This window comes from Nilaparvata lugens, chromosome 1, assembly GCF_014356525.2.
Source record: "Nilaparvata lugens isolate BPH chromosome 1, ASM1435652v1, whole genome shotgun sequence".
NCBI lineage: Eukaryota > Metazoa > Arthropoda > Insecta > Hemiptera > Delphacidae > Nilaparvata > Nilaparvata lugens.
In genome coordinates, this window is record NC_052504.1 from 16,550,164 (window position 1) to 16,575,066 (window position 24,903).

Sequence of the window (24,903 nt, forward strand, 5' to 3'; positions counted from 1 at the left end):
GAATACTGATGTGAACAAGAATATTACTCTTTTTCTTAATAAGAAAACGCAATTGTTGAAAATTAATAGCTCAGAAACACTGATTGGTTACTACAAACCAAATATATTTTGGGAAAACGAAATTGTACTTCCAACTGAATTTGTAGAAAAAAAACGACTATCCAACCTCAACTTTGATCAAGTACCTATTGCTAATATAAATTTTCAAAAGCTTGATGTTCTAGATGAGTTACCTCTGACCGATAATCGAAACCTATGTATTATTCTTTTGCTTATTTTTACTGTAATTTTATTGATTGTTATAATATTTCTCAAACGGCTGTTTATCTGGCACAAACTTTGTAACCTAATGTGTTGTAAATCTGAAGTTGAAAATGATACTGTACAGCGTGAACCAGAACAAATATGCCCCAGACTACCATGTACTTAGTTTATAATACTTAAAATATAATATATGTTTTTAATCTCTTTGAAGCTGAGGGCAGCTTCACTCTTAGGGGGGAGGAGTTACATCTGGCAACACCTAATATTATTGCTGACGCTGTATTCCATTGTAATGCTCGATCATAGTACTTTTAGTCAGTCTACTGCCAAACTTCACCGAGAGCACTTCTCTCTTTTTCGATGTATATTTTATAATTATGTGTTTGAAAATAAAGTTTTCTTTTTAAAAAGGTGTTTGGTTACCCCAGAACTATAACTTAAGACATAAATCGCTCCTAATAACTATAAGACCTATCGCCCCTCATAGGCAGGCCACATGCTATAACATTCCTGGGATAACACACTTTTTTACATGGGTAAGAAAGTATAGGATGGCACGTGCAAAGATATGTACGATTGCATTTCATATAACGTTAAAATTCTAGTGAAACTGAAATATTACACAGTCTATTACCTCATATCTTGATTGCAGGCTATTGAGTTGCATCTCTTGATCCTTTATTCGCTTCATTGCGATTTCTTCAATTTTGGTGTGTCTTGTAAGCTGGTCTTGAAGGAGAGAGATTTCGTCCGTTGGAAGGGAGAGAAGAGGGGAACGACATCCCTCAGGAGTTTGACATTTAAATAGATCCAATTGCTCCCTGCAGATAAAATAGGCATAATAACAACAGCTGCTTGAATGAACATTTTATGAATTGGGCTACATTGTATATGAATAGTGGAGAGCTGTAAAACTTTGTTAATAGTAGACCGAATTTCCAACTCAACGCAGTAATGATGTGGTCATGAATTTTCAATGAATAATCTTCAGTTCTGTATCATTTGAAATTTAATGTACTGCATTATAAATAAATGTAGCAACTTTTGGCCAAAACATACTGTGATGCCTCTATTCTGTAAAAATTTTACCACTGTTCAAAATATATTAAATATGAATTAATTGATCGATTGATTTATTGCCTTTATTAAGGGCGGAGTTAGGACTCCTGGTCCTCTCTGCCACACAGCCAGATTATAAAAGAATAAAAGTACAGCAGCACAGCAACTACAAATGTTTTTTTTTATGGAAATAAATGGAAAGGCAAACAAGATTTTCTTCAACAAAGAGTATTGTATTCAATATTGTCTTGTGTATGATTGTAAATATTGATTTTGTCATTGAATAAAGCTTGTTTTGAATTGAAATAAATAAATATGAATGATACAACATAATCATTCTTGTTCTAAAAAAATACTCTTCATTACGGATAATAGAATAGTTTCTTATTATTATTCCAAGTTTGAACTGTAAAACGTTGCAATAAGTGTTTACACAGTCTGAAATTATTTCAAACAAATTACAAAAAAGCTTAGTAAATTCAAAGAAGATCTCAAGGCCTTACCGTATTGATATATCCTCGGATGGTGAACTCAAACTTGCGCTGGATACATGCACGTTAAGACCTTCCATATATTTGGTTTGCCTCTGAATGGATCTAGCCATCTCTCGAAGCTGGAATAGAATATTTGTTTCATTTATCGAACATTTTTAAAAACAACTAAGCTATATTACATCAAGTTGAACAATGCAAATTGTTAATGAGCTTGTAACCTCAGGTCACAAGGATGTGTTTGTAGCCTCATGGATGGATGGAGCTTCTAACCTAGGGTTACAAGGATGAGTTTGGATCAGGAATTTATTTTCATGATGTGCTTTTTGTAAAAATATAGAATAAAGAATTTCACAGCAATGTAATCAGATACTAAGGGAATAATAATGTCATTTTGTAGTATTCAAACTTTGGCATCAAAAGTGGATAACATGTTATGAATATTATACCAAAATTCAATTTATTTTTGAGTTTATACGAAATTCAATAAATTGATAACAGCTACAGCTACATCTCGTTTTGAAACATGTTTGTTTCTTTTTGAAGGAAGTCATCTTCATTAAAAATAATGATAATAAGTAATTTTAATTATTGATCCTCTCACTCCCGGTGTAAAATCTGACATAGCATTTATTGGAACGGTTCCACTTTGTTACTCGTTCCGTTACTACGTAGACGTCATGTCGTCATTTTGTCCGGCTGCGCTGTCCGGTGACGTCACAGTCAAGGTTCCACGTCACTGCCACAATCAAGTTTGTTTTCTATTATTCGTCGTGTCATTTGTCGTTTCAATCTTAAGATTTGTATTATTCAATTTTTTGGAATTTATTTTGTCTTTTAGGCATCTTACTTTCTAGATATTTGGTATTTTTTCATCAAACGTTTTACTTACGTTTCGAACATATCCGGCATGTCCCTTTTCAGCCGAGCATTAGCTTGTTTCCTTGTCTTTGATCATCATCTAGTCGGAGAGTGCACTTTCGCTCCCGGTCTAAACTTTTCATCCATATTCATCTAATTTACGGAACGTTTTTAAAAAGTGAATTATTCTTTCAAATTAATTCGTTTACTCTATTCTTCAATTGTGATTCGATTATTAATCAATTTCTTCACATATTTACGCTGATAAACTTTGTCAAGATCACAACCTCGTGTTGGCGTCTATCGCCATTTTTCTAACAATTGGCTTCACCTCTTGAAACTCAAACTTTCATCATCTCTACCGTTTGGAAATCAATCTAAAAATTCCACAACTTGAAATTCGGATTATTTGTTTGGAATTCTACATGTTCCTGCTCACATTTCCACTGGGGGATTTGCCTACTGTTGGACGCTTCCATTCTTGTCATCGCATGGCCAGATCACATTGTCGCTTGCTGATGTCCTGTTCTTTTGGGTACCGTGGATTTTTCTAACAATTGGCTTCACCTCTTGAAACTCAAACTTTCATCATCTCTACCGTTTGGAAATCAATCTAAAAATTCCACAACTTGAAATTCGGATTATTTGTTTGGAATTCTACATGTTCCTGCTCACATTTCCACTGGGGGATTTGCCTACTGTTGGACGCTTCCATTCTTGTCATCGCATGGCCAGATCACATTGTCGCTTGCTGATGTCCTGTTCTTTTGGGTACCGTGGATTCCTTGCCTGTCTGCCTGGCTGCATCTCTTCTTCAAAATTTTATTCAGGTTACGTAAATCGTTTTAATCAACTTTCATTTACGCATGTATTGCATAATTGTTCATAAAATACTACAGCATGTCGATACTGGACCACATTCTCTATTTCTAATTCAAACAGTTTTATGTGTATTCATACAATTTTTGTAGCTATCATTCAACCTTTTCCGCAATTAAAAACATTTAATTGTCCATACATTTGGCAATCGAACTATCTTCATGAATTCAATATGCTACAGTGCATGTCTCATTGAGAGCACTGTCCTACATAACGTCAAGGTTATAATATGTACTTCATTCACTTTTGTTGACAGCTACCCTTGGCTTTACAAGTGATATTTTAAGGCCACCGACGCCTATTGATTGTTCTATTGATGTCTATCTTGACATTCAAATCACTGAAGGCCTATGCCGCCTATATTAATGTACTCAATATTAACAACTATTTCATTGTATTTGACAGCTACCCTTGGTTTTACAAGTGATATTTTAAGGCCACTGACGCCTATTAATTGTTCTATTGATGTCTATCTTGACATTCAATTCACTGAAGGCCCATGTCGCCTGTATTTAACTTGGACAATCTTTCATTGTATTTGACAGCTACCCTTGGCTTTACAAGTGATATTTTAAGGCCACCGACGCCTATTGATTATTCTATTGATGTCTATCTTTACATTCAAATCACTGAATGCCTATGCCGCCTATATTAATGTACTCAATATTAACAACTATTTCATTGTATTTGACAGCTACCTTTAGCTCATAAGTGTTATTTTAAGGCCACTGTAAAATCGGACAAAGCATTTATTGTAACGGTTCCACTTGTTACTCGTTCCGCTACTATGTAGACATCATGTCGTCATTTTCCGTCTGCGCTGTCTGGTGACGTCACAGTCACGGTTCTATGGCACTGCTATAATCAAGTTGGTTTCCTATATTATTCGTCGTGTTATTTGTCGTTTCAATTTTAATATTTGTACTATTCGATTTTTTGGAATTTATTTTGTCTTTAGGCATCTTACTTTCTAGATATTTGCTACTTTTTCACCAAACGTTTGTAAACGTTTTACATACATTTCAAACACATCCGGCATGTCCCTTTTTCGGCCGAGCATTAGCGGTTTCCTTGTCTCTTGATCAAGTATAGTTGGAGAGTGCACTTCGCTCCCAGTCTAAACTTTTCATCCATATTCATCTGATCTACGGAACGTTTTTTAAAAAGTGAATTATTCTTTCAAATTAATTCGTTTATTCTATTCTTCAATTGTGATTCAATTATTCATCGATTTCTTCACATATTTACGCTGATAAACTTTGTCAAGATCACAACCTCGTGTGGGCGTCTATTGCCATTCTTCTAACAATTGGCTTCACCTCTTGAAACTCAAACTTTCAAGTTCATCATCTCTACCGTTTGGAAATCAATCTAAAAATTCCACAACTTGAAAGTCGGATTATTTGTTTGGAATTCTACATGCTCCTGCTCACATTTCCACTGGGGGATTTGCCTGCTGTGGTGGATGCTTCCATTCTTGTCATCGCATGGCCAGATCACATTGTCGCTTGCTGATGTCCTGTTCTTTTGGGTACTGCGGATTCCTTGCCTGTCTGCCTGGCTGCATCTCTTCTTCAAAATTTTATTCAGGTTACGTAAATCGTTCTATTCAACTTTCATTTACGCATGTATTACATAATTGTTCATAAAATGCTACAGCGTTTCGATAATGGACCATGCTCTCTATTTCTAAGTCAAACAGTTTTATGTGTGTTTATATAATTTTTGTAGCTATCATTCAACTTTTTCGGCAATTAAAAACATTTAATTGTCCATACCTTTGGTAATCGAGCCTATTTTCATGAATTCAATATATTACAGTGCATGTCTCATTGAGAGCACTGTCATACATAATGTCAAGGTTATAATATGTACTTCATTCAATTTTGATAGCTACCCTTGGCTTTACAAGCATATTAATGTCGACCAAGACATGCAATTTTGTTGATAGCTACCCTTGGCTTTACAAGCGTATTAATGTCGACCAAGACATGCAATTTTGTTGATAGCTACCCTTGGCTTTACAAGCGCACTAATGTCGACCAAGACATGCAATTTTGTTAATAGCTACCCTTAGCTCTTAAGTGTAATTTTAAGGCCACCGACGCCTATTAATTGTTCTATTGATGTCTATCTTGACATTCAATTCACTGAGGCCACCGACGCCTATTAATTGTTCTATTGATGTCTATCTTGACATTCAATTCACTGAGGCCACCGACGCCTATTAATTGTTCTATTGATGTCTATCTTGACATTTAATTCACTGAAGGCCTATGCCGCCTATATTAATGTATTCTATTTGTTGAGCACTATCTACAGCTTATTGTCATTTATTACTATTCCTTTTGTAAATCATTAAGATTGAATTTTGCAGCAGTAACTTTTTCATTATAGCACTCAATTTATATTCGCAATTCAGGTATCTTTAATAATATCTTTTCGATTATTGTCAGGCTTCAATGGTCATTAATGTCATTGACCTAATTTCATTTAAATTTTGTATTTCTATAACGTTTTTTATTACATGTTGTAATTGTCCCAAGATTTTTCGATTCAATCTACTTACACTTGTTTTTGTATGTGGCCATCTGCCTATTATCTTATTATTAAATCTCATCTTGTTGACTCATTTTGTCTTTTATTGGCGTACTTACCACACTTCAAGCTATCAGTATTTTTATGCTGATTTGTAGGTATATTTGTAGATTTGTAGATTTATTTGTAGGTATTAATACCAACTATCATTCACAGTCCACTGCCCTGACTTTGGATTCTGTCATAAAAATTGGTCCTCTGGCCCGTGCATTCTTGATCCAGTGTTTATCTGGGATAATTGTTAATTGGACTAATTGGATAAAAATTGGTCCTCCAGCCCGTTCATTTTTGATCCAGTGTTTACCTAGGATAATTGTTAATTGGACCAATTGGATAAAAATTGGTCCTCCAGCCCGTTCATTTTTGATCCAGTGTTTACCTAGGATAATTGTTAATTTTTATTACCCATTTCTTGGTCCATTGAACCTTAGGGTTTCAGTGACCATGTGCCTAATAGTCTAGCTTGACACCAATGATTAGGTCCCACACTGGAGTATATTTTATTCCATTGTACCTTTGCATGTTTGTATTGTTTAATATTAAGCATTCACACACTTGTTTCAAATTTTCAGTACTGGCTGCAACTCAAAGCACGCTGCGACGTGTATGCACCAGCTATCAACACTGAACTGGTCACAGACGGCTATTGCACATTGAGAAAACAACACACGGCAAACTACACCGCCTTGCGAGCTCGCTACTTGACTCGCCACACAGCAAGCTTGATACAACTTGCCTCAAACGCACAGGCATGCCTCTCTGTGTACTGGACCAGCGCCCAAAGTTGCTTATTGGCGCAGCAATCACATTGCTACAGTGCAGTATCGTTTCGTTCACTCAGGTTTTTCTGTTAGTTTTTAAGCATGTCCGATCATGAGGAAGATTCACTTCCTGAGCCTTCTGATCTTTTCAATGCAAGAGACAATTTACACCAGGAAATAGATTGGTTCATAACCAACTATAACGATTATGTTGTGGACACTGAAGCCACTTATTATCAATTGTTGACTGTCAAAAACGAACTAGGTTCATTCAGAATTAAGTATGATAAGATTCATGAACAGTTATGGAATGCAGAGTTGCAAGCACAAGATACTTCAACTCATTTTGAAATACTTAATAAGTTCATCTCCATTGCCTCTAAGGCAAATGCTGCATTAACTGCCTTTGAAAGCAGACAACGCAACAATGAGGCCACTGCTGGTGCTTCCCAGCGGCCAACATCTCAAAACTCACATTTGACAAATTTTCAGTTGCCTCAGATTCCGCTTCCACGCTTCAATGGGGAGCTTTCAAAATGGCAAGCATTCTCAAGTGCTTTTACCAATATTATTGGTAATCAGGATAATATTAATGACTCATTGAAATTTTTCTATCTTCGTCAATCACTCAGTGGTGAAGCTTGCTAGAGTGGAACACATTGAAGCTGACGAAAATGGTTTTCAGCTTGCATGGAACCTCTTAAGGGAGAGGTATGACAATAAGAGATTAATTGCTGCCAGGCACGTCACGGCAATTGAATCTCCTCCTACCATAAAACGTAACTGTCTGCAATCATTACGGGCATTCATTGACTTTTGCAAGTCCCACATTACCGCGCTCGAAGCGCTTCAACTTGGAGTCCAAATCAAGGACTTATTGTACATGCACAAAATGTTGTTGCAGTTGGATACTGCTACTGTTCGAGAATGGGGAAAAGAGTGTTGGTATACACGACATTCCCACCATTGATAAATTTTGGAATTTTTTGGAATCACAATGCAAAATCATGGAAGCTGTTGCTTCAAGCTCAGCTAACCATCATCAAGGAAATGTACAGCAAAGTACATCCAACTCGGTTGGTGCTCATAGCAAGCCGAAGTTCAATCAAAATCAATCGAATGTTCAAGCTAGGATGCAGGTTACTACCTCTTCTATGTCACCTTGTAGTTTTTGTAATTCTGTTGGTCATTTTCCAAATCGTTGTAATGAATTATTTAAGTTGCAGGTTACTGATCGTTGGAATGCTGTCCGTGACAAAAGGTTATGTTATAATTGCCTCAAGCCTTTCACACCCAATCATGTTTGTTCGGACAAATTGTGTACACTTTGTGGCAAGAGTCACCACACTGTTCTTCATAGGTCGTATCCTCAATCACGAGACACTCAGCCTACTTCTAAGGATAAGGTAACTTCAAATGTTATTCATTCTCAATCTTTTGCTCCCTCCAAGGGTAAGAATGCTGTTTTGAATTCTGTCATGGTTCAGAATGCGGAAACAACTAAACAAGCTGTTTCTCATGCAGAACAGCCTCAGAAGAACTCTCATGTCACAATGAGCTCCACCTCGTCACTGTGTTTGCAACAGCAATCCACTGTCGCTTTGTTACCTACTGCTGAAGTTTTGGTTCAATCTTCTAGTGGGGAATTTATTAAAGCAACCGCGCTTTTGGATTCTTGCTCTGATTGTAATTTGATGTCAACTAGGTTGGCTGAAAAATTGTCACTTGTTACTTTGTATTCGGACACTTTGATTCATAGTGTAGGTGAGAATAAGACCAAATCATCTATCTCTCATTCAGTTTGCTTGTCTTCATCTGATCGTTCGTGGTCGGTTGAAGAAAATTGTATTGTAGTTGATAGCATATCATCTAATTTTCCTAGTGTGAACATTAGTTACATCTGGTAACGTCTAATATTATTGCTGACGCTGTATTCCATTGTAATGCTCGATCATAGTACTTTTAGTCAGTTTACTGCCAAACTTCACCGAGAGCACTTCTCTCTTTTTCGATGTATATTTTATAATTATGTGTTTGAAAATAAAGTTTTCTTTTTAAAAAGGTGTTTGGTTACCCCAGAACTATAACTGGCGCCCGAACTACCTTCCTTACGTTTTTTCGAGGTTGTTCATTTAACAACAAGTTTTTTTCGATTCGCGATCTTTAATTTCGACTTCGTGAAAAATCCGGAAAACCAGTGAGTGAGGTGAACCCTTCAAGACAAGTTCTCTGCGTACCACACCTGCGACCTTCGAAGTTCAACCTGGCAGACAACGAAGACTCCTTCCACAAATTTGAGACGGAAGTAAAACTACCATCAACTGTAAGTACAGATGCGAACATTTTCTTCACTTCATCTTCTACACTCATTCGACCGTCAAAATTAGACCCTGTGATCATGTCAACCAAATCTATCCCGAAATATTTGCTGGACTATATTCCAAAATTCGATGGAACTTCCAATAAAATTCCAAAATTTATCAAATCTCTCCAAGACATTTTCAATCTGTATTGTAACGATAAAATTGAACAATCACAACGCGAAGAAAATCATTGGCTGTTATTTACTGCCGCCCTCCACAGTTTGGAAGGTGCTGCAGATGATGTTGTACAAAATTGCGAGTGTTCCAACTTGGCTGAACTTATTGAACTTTTAACGAAAAGCTTCTCTGATAAACGCACGGTCCCTGACCTAATAGCCGAAATTGCTGTAATGAAATCATTCCAATACGAACACCCCCTCGACTTCCTACAAAGACTCAGTGAAAAACGCACCAGAGTGGTGACCCGCTATAAGCTTGATGGTGTAACCGGGGATCTCCTGAAAAATCTTCTCGAACAACTCGATACAACTCTTGTCCGCACGCTCATTCACGGTGTTCATCCAACACTCGGAGCTCATCTTCAGGTATACAAACTCAAGAACTTGGACGACGCCCGCGATACCCTGCGCAGTGATTGTAGCATTGTTTTGAAGCAATTAAAATGTGCAGAGCCCGTCAGTGACAAAAGTGCAGTGAGTAAACAGCAAATCAATTCTCAGTTCCAACCGCGGAATTTCTTTCAACCGCAACCAGTGTTCAATCAATTCCGACAATTCTCTCCTCGGAATTTCCGCCAGCAACACTTCAATCAGAATCGGTTTCAGCAACCCTTCACTACTCAGAATCGGTTCCAACAACCTCATCAAATCCATTTTCAACAGCCTCAACATTCTAATTTCCAACAAAGTGTAGTTCCCTCTACCTCTACTTTTCAGCAGTCGCAATTTCAAAATTTCCAACCGAAATCTTTCAATAACAATTCTCGTAACTTTTCAAACGGAGCACGAAACATTCAACAGTCTCACAACTGGGACTCGCAGAATACTGTCTCCATGCGTACTGCTTCTACTAATAGAAATGCTAACAATTCGGCAAGAAACAATCCTTTCCAGGATCTTCACTATCTCGATGAATCAAATGATGATATCAATCAAGTAAATGCATCCACTCGTATTCAATTGTTGCAATCGCAACTCAACAATCTAACATCAGCTGTGAATGAAATGGCAGATCATTTTTTAGGGTGTGGCCCCAATCCGGCGGCAACCCCCCCATAGAGCTTGAATTGAATATTATTGATAAATCGCTACCCTATTTTGTCGATGATGTAAACAGAAAATGGCTTGTTGACACTGGATCGATGATGAATTATGTACATCCTGCAATTGTACCGCCAACTGTAACTAGATATAAGGAAAAATTTGTTGTAAAAACCCCGGCTGGTACAAGTGGTGGACATGAGTATATATTTTTGGTCCATCCACATTATTTCCGAATCTTTCTAGAATTAAGATGTATATATATGATTTTTCCGACAGGTACGATATTCTTTTAGGTAATGAAACAATGCAACAACTCAAGGCCCATGTAAATTATGAGACTAATACGTTAGATTATGGCAACGTATCAAAACCGTTATTATCTGTAATTAATTCTAGTAGAAAACAATTGAATTGAAACCTGGATTTAATGTAATAACTATCCCAGTTAGGTCTATTCCCACTGTAGGACAGGGATTACTTAAACCTATAAATAATTCTAACTATTGTATTGAAGAAGGTATAGTTGATATTGTTAATGGTGAATGTACTTGTATAGCTTTCTCTCATGAACTCATGACCATCAGTCCTGAACCCATGGAAATTGAGGAAGTAGAAACGATTCTTGACTCGCATAATGACTCAATGACCACACGTCCTGAAAATTTTGCATTGATAAAGAAATTGATCCATGAAACTTTACGAACTGACCACATGAATGACGAAGAAAAAAGAGAGATATACGATTTAATTATCAAATTCCCTGCGATAATAAAGCTTGATAATATTCCTCTTGGTTCAACAAACTTATTAAAACATAAGATCAATACTGTAGATGACAATCCTGTGTACACACGAAACTATAGGTACCCCCAAATATTCAAGAAAGACGTACAAATCGAAATTGATAAACTGCTGCAAAATAAAATCATTCAACCCTCCAACTCTCCATACAATTCCCCAATATGGGTTGTTCCAAAAAAACTAGATGCTTCAGGAAAAAAGAAAATAAGAATGGTGATAGACTACAGGAAACTTAATGACAAGACGATAGCTGATAAATATCCTTTACCAAACATTGAAGATCTTTTCGGTAAAATTGGGAGAGCCACTTATTTCTCCACAATAGATTTGTACTCAGGTTTCCATCAAATCGAAATGGACCCAGAATCTGTTCCTAAAACTGCTTTTTCAACGGAAGATGGTCACTACGAGTTTCTTAGGCTCCCTTTCGGGCTGAAAAATGCACCCCCATTCTTTCAAAGAAATATGAATATATTGTTTGCTAAAATGCCGAATGTATTAGTATATATGGATGATATAATAGTATTCTCTGACAATTTGGAAGAACATTTGAAACATTTAAAATCTGTTTTCAAGAAACTACAAAATCACAATCTCAAAATACAGCTTGACAAAACCGAATTTTTCAAAAGAGAATTGTTATACCTTGGCCACATTGTTTCAGAACGCGGTATTCAACCCAACCCAGCCAAATTGCAGGCCATAAAGGATTTTAAAATACCTAAAACCGAAAAACAAATCAAACAATTCTTAGGGTTAACAGGCTACTATAGGAAAATGATACAGAACTATGCAAAAATCGCAAAACCTCTGACTCAGGCATTGAAAAAGGATGTAAAGATCGATATTAATAATACAGAATATGTAAATGCATTTGAGAAATTGAAAACAATGTTACAGAACAGTCCAATATTACAACTCCCTGATTTCTCTAAACAGTTCATTGTCACGACTGACGCGAGCAATTATGCTATAGGAGGGGTATTATCCCAAGTTTTTGAAGGAAAAGATCTACCAGTAGCGTATGCTTCGCGAACTTTGAATAAACATGAGATCAATCTCTCCACCATAGAAAAAGAGTTATTGGCTATTGTCTGGTGCTGTAAATATTTCAGACCTTATTTATACGGACGGAAGTTTCTCATTCAAACTGATCACAAGCCTCTCCAGTGGCTTCATAGCATCAAAGAACCGAACTCGAAACTCATTAGATGGAAACTATTATTAGAGGAATTTGATTTTGATATTATTTACATAAATGGGAAGACCAATTACGTAGCGGACGCTCTGTCTCGTCCTAATAATGTTCACATGATGGAAAATGAGGAAGATGATTTTTTAGGTTTTGAAGATGGCTTTCGCGGGTTTGCGAATATTGCTACTGACCCCCACGAAACTGGTCTAGAAGATGGCTTTCACGGTTTTGATAATAGTGCTCACGACCCTGATCATGAATTCGATGATATTAACGTGGACGAATTGCTGCGATTCAATACTCGTACTGAAGCTCCCTCCATAGACGTTAGTTCCCTTGATGAAATTCTCCAACAAATAGATAACCCGGCCGTAGGAACTGATAATGATGATATTATACGTATTGATAATAGAAATGACGACAATGATGCTAATGAAAACATTGTGCGTGATATTGATTATGAAAATGTTGTAAATAATAATGAAAATGGTAATGAACGTGAAGATGATAATAACAGTTTAGCCACAATACACTCTCAAGAGAGTTCAAACGAGCAAGTAACTATTGCTGATGACGATAAGATTCTGAATGTAGAACATAACCAATTAGTACTTGAACGAGGTGACCAACCCCCTCGCTTGATTAAGATTTTTGATAAAAATAGATTGATTATTTATTTTAGGAATGCTAATGATTACGATGACATGAAGGACAAATGTATAGAGTATTTGAAACCGAATACAAAGTATGGAGTTTTCTGCTCGCGTGCCGGAGCCCTATACGATGAGTATGAACGGATTTTTAACAATTTCAAGAACGTACTGCTAGAGACTTTTGATTCGATCAAACTTAAACGGTATAAAAGAATGAACTTAGATGTGACACAAAATGATGAACAAAAACAGGTAATCTCTAATTATCATGAGGGTAAAACATTCCACCGTGGTATCAATGAATCTTATAATCAAATACGACGTAAATATTACTGGCCATCAATGCTACAGGATGTGACTGGTTACATTAATAAATGTGCTGTTTGCTTAAAGGTTAAATATGACAGGAGACCCGTTCGAGTTGACTATAAAATCACACCCACTCCTGAAACACCGTTCGAAAAAATACAGATTGATTGCTTCCAATATGACAAAATAAAGTTTTTAACGATGACTGACTGTTTTTCCAAACGGCTAACGGTCCATCCAATAAAAAGTTTGAACCAAGTCGATATCCAAGAATGCTTAAACGACTATTTCTCTGCTTTCCCCATACCAAAATTGTACAAATGGACAACGGACGTGAATTTGACAATGCAGGCCTACGTGATTTCCTGAGACTTTATGGCATTGAACCATATTACGTTACTCCCGGACACCCAGACTCGCAAGGTTTGGTAGAAAGGACTCATTCTACACTTATTGAAATTCTGAATGCCATTCAACTTGAAAATAAAACCAACACCACTGAAACTAATATGAAATTAGCGGTAATTGCCTTCAATAATACTCTAAACTCTACCTTGAAAATGTCTCCTATGGAAATAACATATGGAATATCGAATAACCCTTTTGTAAACGGAATAACAGAGAGATTAGTAACTGAACAACTGTCCCAACAGTATCTTGAACGAGTCAACCTAGTGCATAAAATGATTAAGAATAAAATTGAAGAAGAAAAACAAAAACGTACTGAGAAATTGAATGTTAATCGTGAGAAGAATGTTGAAATTGAAAACGAGCCACACATAAAATCGACATTTAATAAGAAAACAAAACCGAAATTCATCAAAGTAAATTACGATACAACACAGCAATTAGCTAGGAATCCTAAAGCTATCCAAAAACGCCCTTTTAAATTGCACCCTAACAGAATGAAACGGCCTAAAAAACCGGTGAAGGGTAAGAAAAAGGATTTATTTGTTACAGGACGTGATGGTACTGCCCCTAATTCTCCTGTTGCTGGCCCCAGCAACGTCTTATAAGATGGTAGATTTGAGCAGAACATCTGGTATTGCTCCAATCAAGATACAGAATTCTCATATAATTAATGAAACTTTTACCTATGTTCATAATATTAATACTAGTTATTTACGTTTAGAATTAAGTAATATTGAAACATTTGTTGATTTTCTCGCTAAAAGGAATAATATTGATAAGAGTCGCTTAAGTATTATGAAATTGAATTTGAAATACACTAAGAATAAATTGAATGAGATTCAATCAGTTAATTATAGGCAGAAAAGAGGTCTTTTTAATGGTTTAGGATCCGCGATTTCGTGGATCACTGGGAACATGGATGCTGATGATAAGGAAAGATATGACAAAATTTTGCAGACAGTCCAATCTAATGAATATCATCTTAGTAACAATGTAGACAAGCAATTTGCTGTAAATCAGAAATTAATTAACGAATTCAATAATGAGATGAAAGTAATCAGAGCGAATAATCTAAAAATCAGCAATTACTTTAATTCTTTGTTCAATGAATCCAACCGAATGGAAATGAATCAGCAATCCTCTTTGTTATTCGACTCGCTCCTGCTTCTGAATAATAAAATATCTGACATTGTAACTAGTCTCGAATTTTGTAAATTGAAAATACTGCATTCTTCTATTATTTCTCATGATGATCTTTTTCTCCTACAAAAAAACTCAAATGTCAGCTTTATTTCAAATAAAATTAGTGTGTTATGGAAACTAAGCAAAGTACATTGTGGAATATTTAAAGACCATATTTCATATTTTGTGGACGTACCGCTATTGTCAACTGTTTATGAAACGTTTTTTCTATTGTCTTATCCTGTCATTGTCGGTAACGAAATTTTAACAACTATTGCACATCCTTCTTTTGTTCTTCGAAATGACAAATTATTTTCTGGAAATTGTGAACTCATTTATGATGATTATTATTGTAGTGAAGTAAGCGAACTTAATGATAATGTATTGAGCAATTATTAAATGATAGGAATCTAGACGGATGTAGTAAGGTAGTTTTGAAAGACGGAGATTCTTTCATAAAATATGTAGAAATAGTTGATAGTTTTATATTATTTAATTTTAGTACATGTATGGTTCTGAATACTGATGTGAACAAGAATATTACTCTTTTTCTTAATAAGAAAACGCAATTGTTGAAAATTAATAGCTCAGATCCATTGTTTGATCAATCTAAACCTGTAGATTTGTTACTTGGTGCTGGCATATTCGCATCTATACTTCAGCCTGGTAAATTGTATCTAGCTCAAAACGCTCCCATTCTTCAGAAAACTAGTCTAGGTTGGGTCATATTTGGTTCTTGTAAAACTATTCGTCCTATTGCAGCACCTCGTTCGTGCCTCCCTGCTTCGCCTGTGGCCGCTCCCCGTGGGGTCATGTCGAATTTTCTAACTTCATCAGTTCAGGTATTAGCTACTACTTCTTCTCATAATGATGTTATCTCAGGCATAATTAATAGTTGCTCCACTTATCACAAAATCGTTAGTACAACGGCGTATGTTCTATGGTTCATTCATAATTGTAGGAAACAAAATTCAGTGGCTCCGCGCTTTGGTCAATTAGCTGTCTCTGAAATTTTAGAAGCTGAAAATTGTATCTTCAAATCCATTCAAGAAGAAGCCTTCTCTGCTGAACTTAAAGCATTGCATCAGAATCAGGAGCTATTGCCTAATAGCTCTATTAAAGCCTTGTCACCATTCATTCACTCAGATTCACTGCTCAGAGTTGGTGGACGTTTGCAAAATGCAAATGCTTCCTTTGATTATAAACATCAAATTTTGTTGCCCAGCAATCACAAATTCACTCGTGCATTGATTGTTGCTCACCATCGTCGTCTAAGTCATGCTGGTGTGCAGGCCACCATGGCCAGTGTAAGACAACGATTTTGGTTTCCCTCCACCTGTCGCACCATCAAAAGTGTATTGCGGCATTGCATAATGTGTTTTCGCTTTTCGGCTCTTCGTTCTGAGTAAATCATGGGTAGTTTACCAGCGGCCCGCGTTCAGGCTAATTTTCCCTTTTACAATTGTGATTTGGATTACACCGGTCCTATTTCCATTCGTGTAGGCGGCCCCAAATCTCGTACTTCTTATTTAACCACTCTTCAGAAAAAAGGCAAATGGCTAAACAATTGTGAAAATTTGAAGGTCGGTACGGTTGTCATCTTGAAGGATCCTGGTTCCGCGCAGTCCACTTGGAAACTGGCATGCATTACTGAAGTTCATCCCAGTAAGAACGACAAGGTTCGAGTTGTCACTGTTCTCACTCCCTCCTGCACTTCAAAGAGAGCTATTTCGAGTTTAGCACCTCTTCCCATTGATGAGGATTCTAGTTAATCCCCTTGCTCTTATGGTTCATTTCGTATTTTCAGGTTTCATTGTTTTTTCCCCTGGTTCTCACATGGTTTTCAATTTCCAATTGCCTTGCCAGATTTTACATATTTCTTACCTTTTCTTATTGTGCCATACCCCCGTATGACACAAGGGGCCCAGTTTATGTAAAATCTGACAAAGCATTTATTGTAACGGTTCCACTTGTTACTCATTCCACTACTACGTAGACATCATGTCGTCATTTTCCGTCTGCGCTGTCCGGTGACGTCACAGTCACGGTTCTACGGCACTGCTATAATCAAGTTGGTTTCCTATATTATTTGTCGTGTTATTTGTCGTTTCAATTTTAATATTTGTACTAATCGATTTTTTGGAATTTATTTTGTCTTTAGGCATCTTACTTTCTAGATATTTGCTACTTTTTCACCAAACGTTTGTAAACGTTTTACATACGTTTCAAACACATCCGGCATGTCCCTTTTTCGGCCGAGCATTAGCGGTTTCCTTGTCTCTTGATCAAGTATAGTCGGAGAGTGCACTTCGCTCCCAGTCTAAACTTTTCACCATATTCATCTGATCTACAGAACGTTTTTTAAAAAGTGAATTATTCTTTCAAATTAATTCGTTTATTCTATTCTTCAATTGTGATTCAATTATTCATCGATTTCTTCACATATTTACACTGATAAACTTTGTCAAGATCACAACCTCGTGTGGGCGTCTATTGCCATTCTTCTAACAATTGGCTTCACCTCTTGAAACTCAAACTTTCAAGTTCATCATCTCTACCGTTTGAAATCAATCTAAAAATTCCACAACTTGAAAGTCGGATTATTCATTTGGAATTCTACATGCTCCTGCTCACATTTCCACTGGGGGATTTGCCTGCTGTGGTGGACGCTTACATTCTTGTCATCACATGGCCAGATCACATCGTCGCTTGCTGATGTCCTGTTCTTTTGGGGACTGCGGATTCCTTGCCTGTCTGCCTGGCTGCATCTCTTCTTCAAAATTTTATTCAGGTTACGTAAATCGTTCTATTCAACTATCATTTACGCATGTATTACATAATGGTTCATAAAATGCTACAGCGTTTCGATAATGGACCACGCTCTCTATTTCTAAGTCAAACAGTTTTATGTGTGTTTATATAATTTTTGTAGCTATCATTCAACTTTTTCGGCAGTTAAAAACATTTAATTGTCCATACCTTTGGTAATCGAGCCTATTTTCATGAATTCAATATATTACAGTGCATGTCTCATTGAGAGCACTGTCATACATAATGTCAAGGTTATAATATGTACTTCATTCAATTTTGATAGCTACCCTTGGCTTTACAAGCATATTAATGTCGACCAAGACATGCAATTTTGTTGATAGCTACCCTTGGCTTTACAAGCGTATTAATGTCGACCAAGACATGCAATTTTGTTGATAGCTACCCTTGGCTTTACAAGCGCACTAATGTCGACCAAGACATGCAATTTTGTTAATAGCTACCCTTAGCTCTTAAGTGTAATTTTAAGGCCACCGACGCCTATTATTGTTCTATTGATGTCTATCTTGACATTCAATTCACTGAGGCCACCGACGCCTATTAATTGTTCTATTGATGTCTATCTTGACATTCAATTCACTGAGGCCACCGACGCCTATTAATTGTTCTATTGATGTCTATCTTGACATTTAATTCACTGAAGGCCTATGCCGCCTATATTAATGTATTCTATTTGTTGAGCACTATCTACAGCTTATTGTCATTTATTACTATTCCTTTTGTAAATCATTAAGATTGAATTTTGCAGCAGTAACTTTTTCATTATAGCACTCAATTTATATTCGCAATTCAGGTATCTTTAATAATATCTTTTCGATTATTGTCAGGCTTCAATGGTCATTAATGTCATTGACCTAATTTCATTTAAATTTTGTATTTCTATAACGTTTTTTATTACATGTTGTAATTGTCCCAAGATTTTTCGATTCAATCTACTTACACTTGTTTTTGTATGTGGCCATCTGCCTATTATCTTATTATTAAATCTCATCTTGTTGACTCATTTTGTCTTTTATTGGCGTACTTACCACACTTCAAGCTATCAGTATTTTTATGCTGATTTGTAGGTATATTTGTAGATTTGTAGATTTATTTGTAGGTATTAATACCAACTATCATTCACAGTCCACTGCCCTGACTTTGGATTCTGTCATAAAAATTGGTCCTCTGGCCCGTGCATTCTTGATCCAGTGTTTATCTGGGATATTGTTAATTGGACTAATTGGATAAAAATTGGTCCTCCAGCCCGTTCATTTTTGATCCAGTGTTTAACTAGGATAATTGTTAATTGGACCAATTGGATAAAAATTGGTCCTCCAGCCCGTTCATTTTTGATCCAGTGTTTACCTAGGATAATTGTTAATTTTTATTACCCATTTCTTGGTCCATTGAACCTTAGGGTTCAGTGACCATGTGCCTAATAGTCTAGCTTGACACCAATGATTAGGTCCCACACTGGAGTATATTTTATTCCATTGTACCTTTGCATGTTTGTATTGTTTAATATTAAGCATTCACACACTTGTTTCAAATTTTCAGTACTGGCTGCAACTCAAAGCACGCTGCGACGTGTATGCACCAGCTATCAACACTGAACTGGTCACAGACGGCTATTGCACATTGAGAAAACAACACACGGCAAACTACACCGCCTTGCGAGCTCGCTACTTGACTCGCCACACAGCAAGCTTGATACAACTTGCCTCAAACGCACAGGCATGCCTCTCTGTGTACTGGACCAGTGCCCAAAGTTGCTTATTGGCGCAGCAATCACATTGCTACAGTGCAGTATCGTTTCGTTCACTCAGGTTTTTCTGTTAGTTTTTAAGCATGTCCGATCATGAGGAAGATTCACTTCCTGAGCCTTCTGCTCTTTTCAATGCAAGAGACAATTTACACCAGGAAATAGATTGGTTCATAACCAACTATAACGATTATGTTGTGGACACTGAAGCCACTTATTATCAATTGTTGACTGTCAAAAACGAACTAGGTTCATTCAGAATTAAGTATGATAAGATTCATGAACAGTTATGGAATGCAGAGTTGCAAGCACAAGATACTTCAACTCATTTTGAAATACTTAATAAGTTCATCTCCATTGCCTCTAAGGCAAATGCTGCATTAACTGCCTTTGAAAGCAGACAACGCAACAATGAGGCCACTGCTGGTGCTTCCCAGCGGCCAACATCTCAAAACTCACATTTGACAAATTTTCAGTTGCCTCAGATTCCGCTTCCACGCTTCAATGGGGAGCTTTCAAAATGGCAAGCATTCTCAAGTGCTTTTACCAATATTATTGGTAATCAGGATAATATTAATGACTCATTGAAATTTTTCTATCTTCGTCAATCACTCAGTGGTGAAGCTTGCTAGAGTGGAACACATTGAAGCTGACGAAAATGGTTTTCAGCTTGCATGGAACCTCTTAAGGGAGAGGTATGACAATAAGAGATTAATTGCTGCCAGGCACGTCACGGCAATTGAATCTCCTCCTACCATAAAACGTAACTGTCCGCAATCATTACGGGCATTCATTGACTTTTGCAAGTCCCACATTACCGCGCTCGAAGCGCTTCAACTTGGAGTCCAAATCAAGGACTTATTGTACATGCACAAAATGTTGTTGCAGTTGGATACTGCTACTGTTCGAGAATGGGAAAAGAGTGTTGGTATACACGACATTCCCACCATTGATAAATTTTGGAATTTTTTGGAATCACAATGCAAAATCATGGAAGCTGTTGCTTCAAGCTCAGCTAACCATCATCAAGGAAATGTACCGCAAAGTACATCCAATTCGGTTGGTGCTCATAGCAAGCCGAAGTTCAATCAAAATCAATCGAATGTTCAAGCTAGGATGCAGGTTACTACCTCTTCTATGTCACCTTGTAGTTTTTGTAATTCTGTTGGTCATTTTCCAAATCGTTGTAATGAATTATTTAAGTTGCAGGTTACTGATCGTTGGAATGCTGTCTGTGACAAAAGGTTATGTTATAATTGCCTCAAGCCTTTCACACCCAATCATGTTTGTTCGGACAAATTGTGTACACTTTGTGGCAAGAGTCACCACACTGTTCTTCATAGGTCGTATCCTCAATCACGAGACACTCAGCCTACTTCTAAGGATAAGGTAACTTCAAATGTTATTCATTCTCAATCTTTTGCTCCCTCCAAGGGTAAGAATGCTGTTTTGAATTCCGTCATGGTTCAGAATGCGGAAACAACTAAACAAGCTGTTTCTCATGCAGAACAGCCTCAGAAGACTCTCATGTCACAATGAGCTCCACCTCGTCACTGTGTTTGCAACAGCAATCCACTGTCGCTTTGTTACCTACTGCTGAAGTTTTGGTTCAATCTTCTAGTGGGGAATTTATTAAAGCAACCGCGCTTTTGGATTCTTGCTCTGATTGTAATTTGATGTCAACTAGGTTGGCTGAAAAATTGTCACTTGTTACTTTGTATTCGGACACTTTGATTCATAGTGTAGGTGAGAATAAGACCAAATCATCTATCTCTCATTCAGTTTGCTTGTCTTCATCTGATCGTTCGTGGTCGGTTGAAGAAAATTGTATTGTAGTTGATAGCATATCATCTAATTTTCCTAGTGTGAACATTGATCTTTCTAAAATTTCAATTCCTGTTGAACTCAAATTAGCAGATCCATTGTTTGATCAATCTAAACCTGTAGATTTGTTACTTGGTGCTGGCATATTCGCATCTATACTTCAGCCTGGTAAATTGTATCTAGCTCAAAACGCTCCCATTCTTCAGAAAACTAGTCTAGGTTGGGTCATATTTGGTTCTTGTAAAACTATTCGTCCTATTGCAGCACCTCGTTCGTGCCTCCCTGCTTCGCCTGTGGCCGCTCCCCGTGGGGTCATGTCGAATTTTCTAACTTCATCAGTTCAGGTATTAGCTACTACTTCTTCTCATAATGATGTTATCTCAGGCATAATTAATAGTTGCTCCACTTATCACAAAATCGTTAGTACAACGGCGTATGTTCTATGGTTCATTCATAATTGTAGGAAACAAAATTCAGTGGCTCCGCGCTTTGGTCAATTAGCTGTCTCTGAAATTTTAGAAGCTGAAAATTGTATCTTCAAATCCATTCAAGAAGAAGCCTTCTCTGCTGAACTTAAAGCATTGCATCAGAATCAGGAGCTATTGCCTAATAGCTCTATTAAAGCCTTGTCACCATTCATTCACTCAGATTCACTGCTCAGAGTTGGTGGACGTTTGCAAAATGCAAATGCTTCCTTTGATTATAAACATCAAATATTGTTGCCCAGCAATCACAAATTCACTCGTGCATTGATTGTTGCTCACCATCGTCGTCTAAGTCATGCTGGTGTGCAGGCCACCATGGCCAGTGTAAGACAACGATTTTGGTTTCCCTCCACCTGTCGCACCATCAAAAGTGTATTGCGGCATTGCATAATGTGTTTTCGCTTTTCGGCTCTTCGTTCTGAGTAAATCATGGGTAGTTTACCAGCGGCCCGCGTTCAGGCTAATTTTCCCTTTTACAATTGTGGTTTGGATTACACCGGTCCTATTTCCATTCGTGTAGGCGGCCCCAAATCTCGTACTTCTTATTTAACCACTCTTCAGAAAAAAGGCAAATGGCTAAACAATTGTGAAAATTTGAAGGTCGGTACGGTTGTCATCTTGAAGGATCCTGGTTCCGCGCAGTCCACTTGGAAACTGGCATGCATTACTGAAGTTCATCCCAGTAAGAACGACAAGGTTCGAGTTGTCACTGTTCTCACTCCCTCCTGCACTTCAAAGAGAGCTATTTCGAGTTTAGCACCTCTTCCCATTGATGAGGATTCTAGTTAATCCCCTTGCTCTTATGGTTCATTTCGTATTTTCAGGTTTCATTGTTTTTTCCCCTGGTTCTCACATGGTTTTCAATTTCCAATTGCCTTGCCAGATTTTACATATTTCTTACCTTTTCTTATTGTGCCATACCCCCGTATGACACAAGGGGCCCAGTTTATGTAAAATCTGACAAAGCATTTATTGTAACGGTTCCACTTGTTACTCATTCCACTACTACGTAGACATCATGTCGTCATTTTCCGTCTGCGCTGTCCGGTGACGTCACAGTCACGGTTCTACGGCACTGCTATAATCAAGTTGGTTTCCTATATTATTTGTCGTGTTATTTGTCGTTTCAATTTTAATATTTGTACTAATCGATTTTTTGGAATTTATTTTGTCTTTAGGCATCTTACTTTCTAGATATTTGCTACTTTTTCACCAAACGTTTGTAAACGTTTTACATACGTTTCAAACACATCCGGCATGTCCCTTTTTCGGCCGAGCATTAGCGGTTTCCTTGTCTCTTGATCAAGTATAGTCGGAGAGTGCACTTCGCTCCCAGTCTAAACTTTTCACCATATTCATCTGATCTACAGAACGTTTTTTAAAAAGTGAATTATTCTTTCAAATTAATTCGTTTATTCTATTCTTCAATTGTGATTCAATTATTCATCGATTTCTTCACATATTTACACTGATAAACTTTGTCAAGATCACAACCTCGTGTGGGCGTCTATTGCCATTCTTCTAACAATTGGCTTCACCTCTTGAAACTCAAACTTTCAAGTTCATCATCTCTACCGTTTGGAAATCAATCTAAAAATTCCACAACTTGAAAGTCGGATTATTCATTTGGAATTCTACATGCTCCTGCTCACATTTCCACTGGGGGATTTGCCTGCTGTGGTGGACGCTTACATTCTTGTCATCACATGGCCAGATCACATCGTCGCTTGCTGATGTCCTGTTCTTTTGGGGACTGCGGATTCCTTGCCTGTCTGCCTGGCTGCATCTCTTCTTCAAAATTTTATTCAGGTTACGTAAATCGTTCTATTCAACTATCATTTATGCATGTATTACATAATGGTTCATAAAATGCTACAGCGTTTCGATAATGGACCACGCTCTCTATTTCTAAGTCAAACAGTTTTATGTGTGTTTATATAATTTTTGTAGCTATCATTCAACTTTTTCGGCAATTAAAAACATTTAATTGTCCATACCTTTGGTAATCGAGCCTATTTTCATGAATTCAATATATTACAGTGCATGTCTCATTGAGAGCACTGTCATACATAATGTCAAGGTTATAATATGTACTTCATTCAATTTTGATAGCTACCCTTGGCTTTACAAGCATATTAATGTCGACCAAGACATGCAATTTTGTTGATAGCTACCCTTGGCTTTACAAGCGTATTAATGTCAACCAAGACATGCAATTTTGTTGATAGCTACCCTTGGCTTTACAAGCGCACTAATGTCGACCAAGACATGCAATTTTGTTAATAGCTACCCTTAGCTCTTAAGTGTAATTTTAAGGCCACCGACGCCTATTAATTGTTCTATTGATGTCTATCTTGACATTCAATTCACTGAGGCCACCGACGCCTATTAATTGTTCTATTGATGTCTATCTTGACATTCAATTCACTGAGGCCACCGACGCCTATTAATTGTTCTATTGATGTCTATCTTGACATTTATTCACTGAAGGCCTATGCCGCCTATATTAATGTATTCTATTTGTTGAGCACTATCTACAGCTTATTGTCATTTATTACTATTCCTTTTGTAAATCATTAAGATTGAATTTTGAAGCAGTAACTTTTTCATTATAGCACTCAATTTATATTCGCAATTCAGGTATCATTAATAATATCTTTTCGATTATTGTCAGGCTTCAATGGTCATTAATGTCATTGACCTAATTTCATTTAAATTTTGTATTTCTATAACGTTTTTTATTACATGTTGTAATTGTCCCAAGATTTTTCGATTCAATCTACTTACACTTGTTTTTGTATGTGGCCATCTGCCTATTATCTTATTATTAAATCTCATCTTGTTGACTCATTTTGTCTTTTATTGGCGTACTTACCACACTTCAAGCTATCAGTATTTTTATGCACAGAATTCAGAGATTTATTTGTAGGTATTAATACCAACTATCATTCACAGTCCACTGCCCTGACTT

At 36.9% G+C, this 24,903-nt stretch overlaps 1 protein-coding gene across 4 annotated transcripts in view; it reads right to left on the reverse strand.

Annotated features, from left to right (window-relative positions):
* Positions 1-24,903, reverse strand: part of LOC111049283 (A-kinase anchor protein 9-like) — a 77,685-nt gene that overhangs the window by 40,936 nt on the left and 11,846 nt on the right. For all 4 annotated transcript variants that reach the window (XM_039431908.1, XM_039431916.1, XM_039431900.1 and 1 more), the window contains 2 exons: positions 1,827-1,936; positions 899-1,085 (listed from right to left, as the gene is read on the reverse strand). In XM_039431908.1, the coding sequence (XP_039287842.1) occupies positions 899-1,085; positions 1,827-1,936 (297 nt within the window). The remainder of the gene's footprint in view (positions 1-898; positions 1,086-1,826; positions 1,937-24,903) is intronic.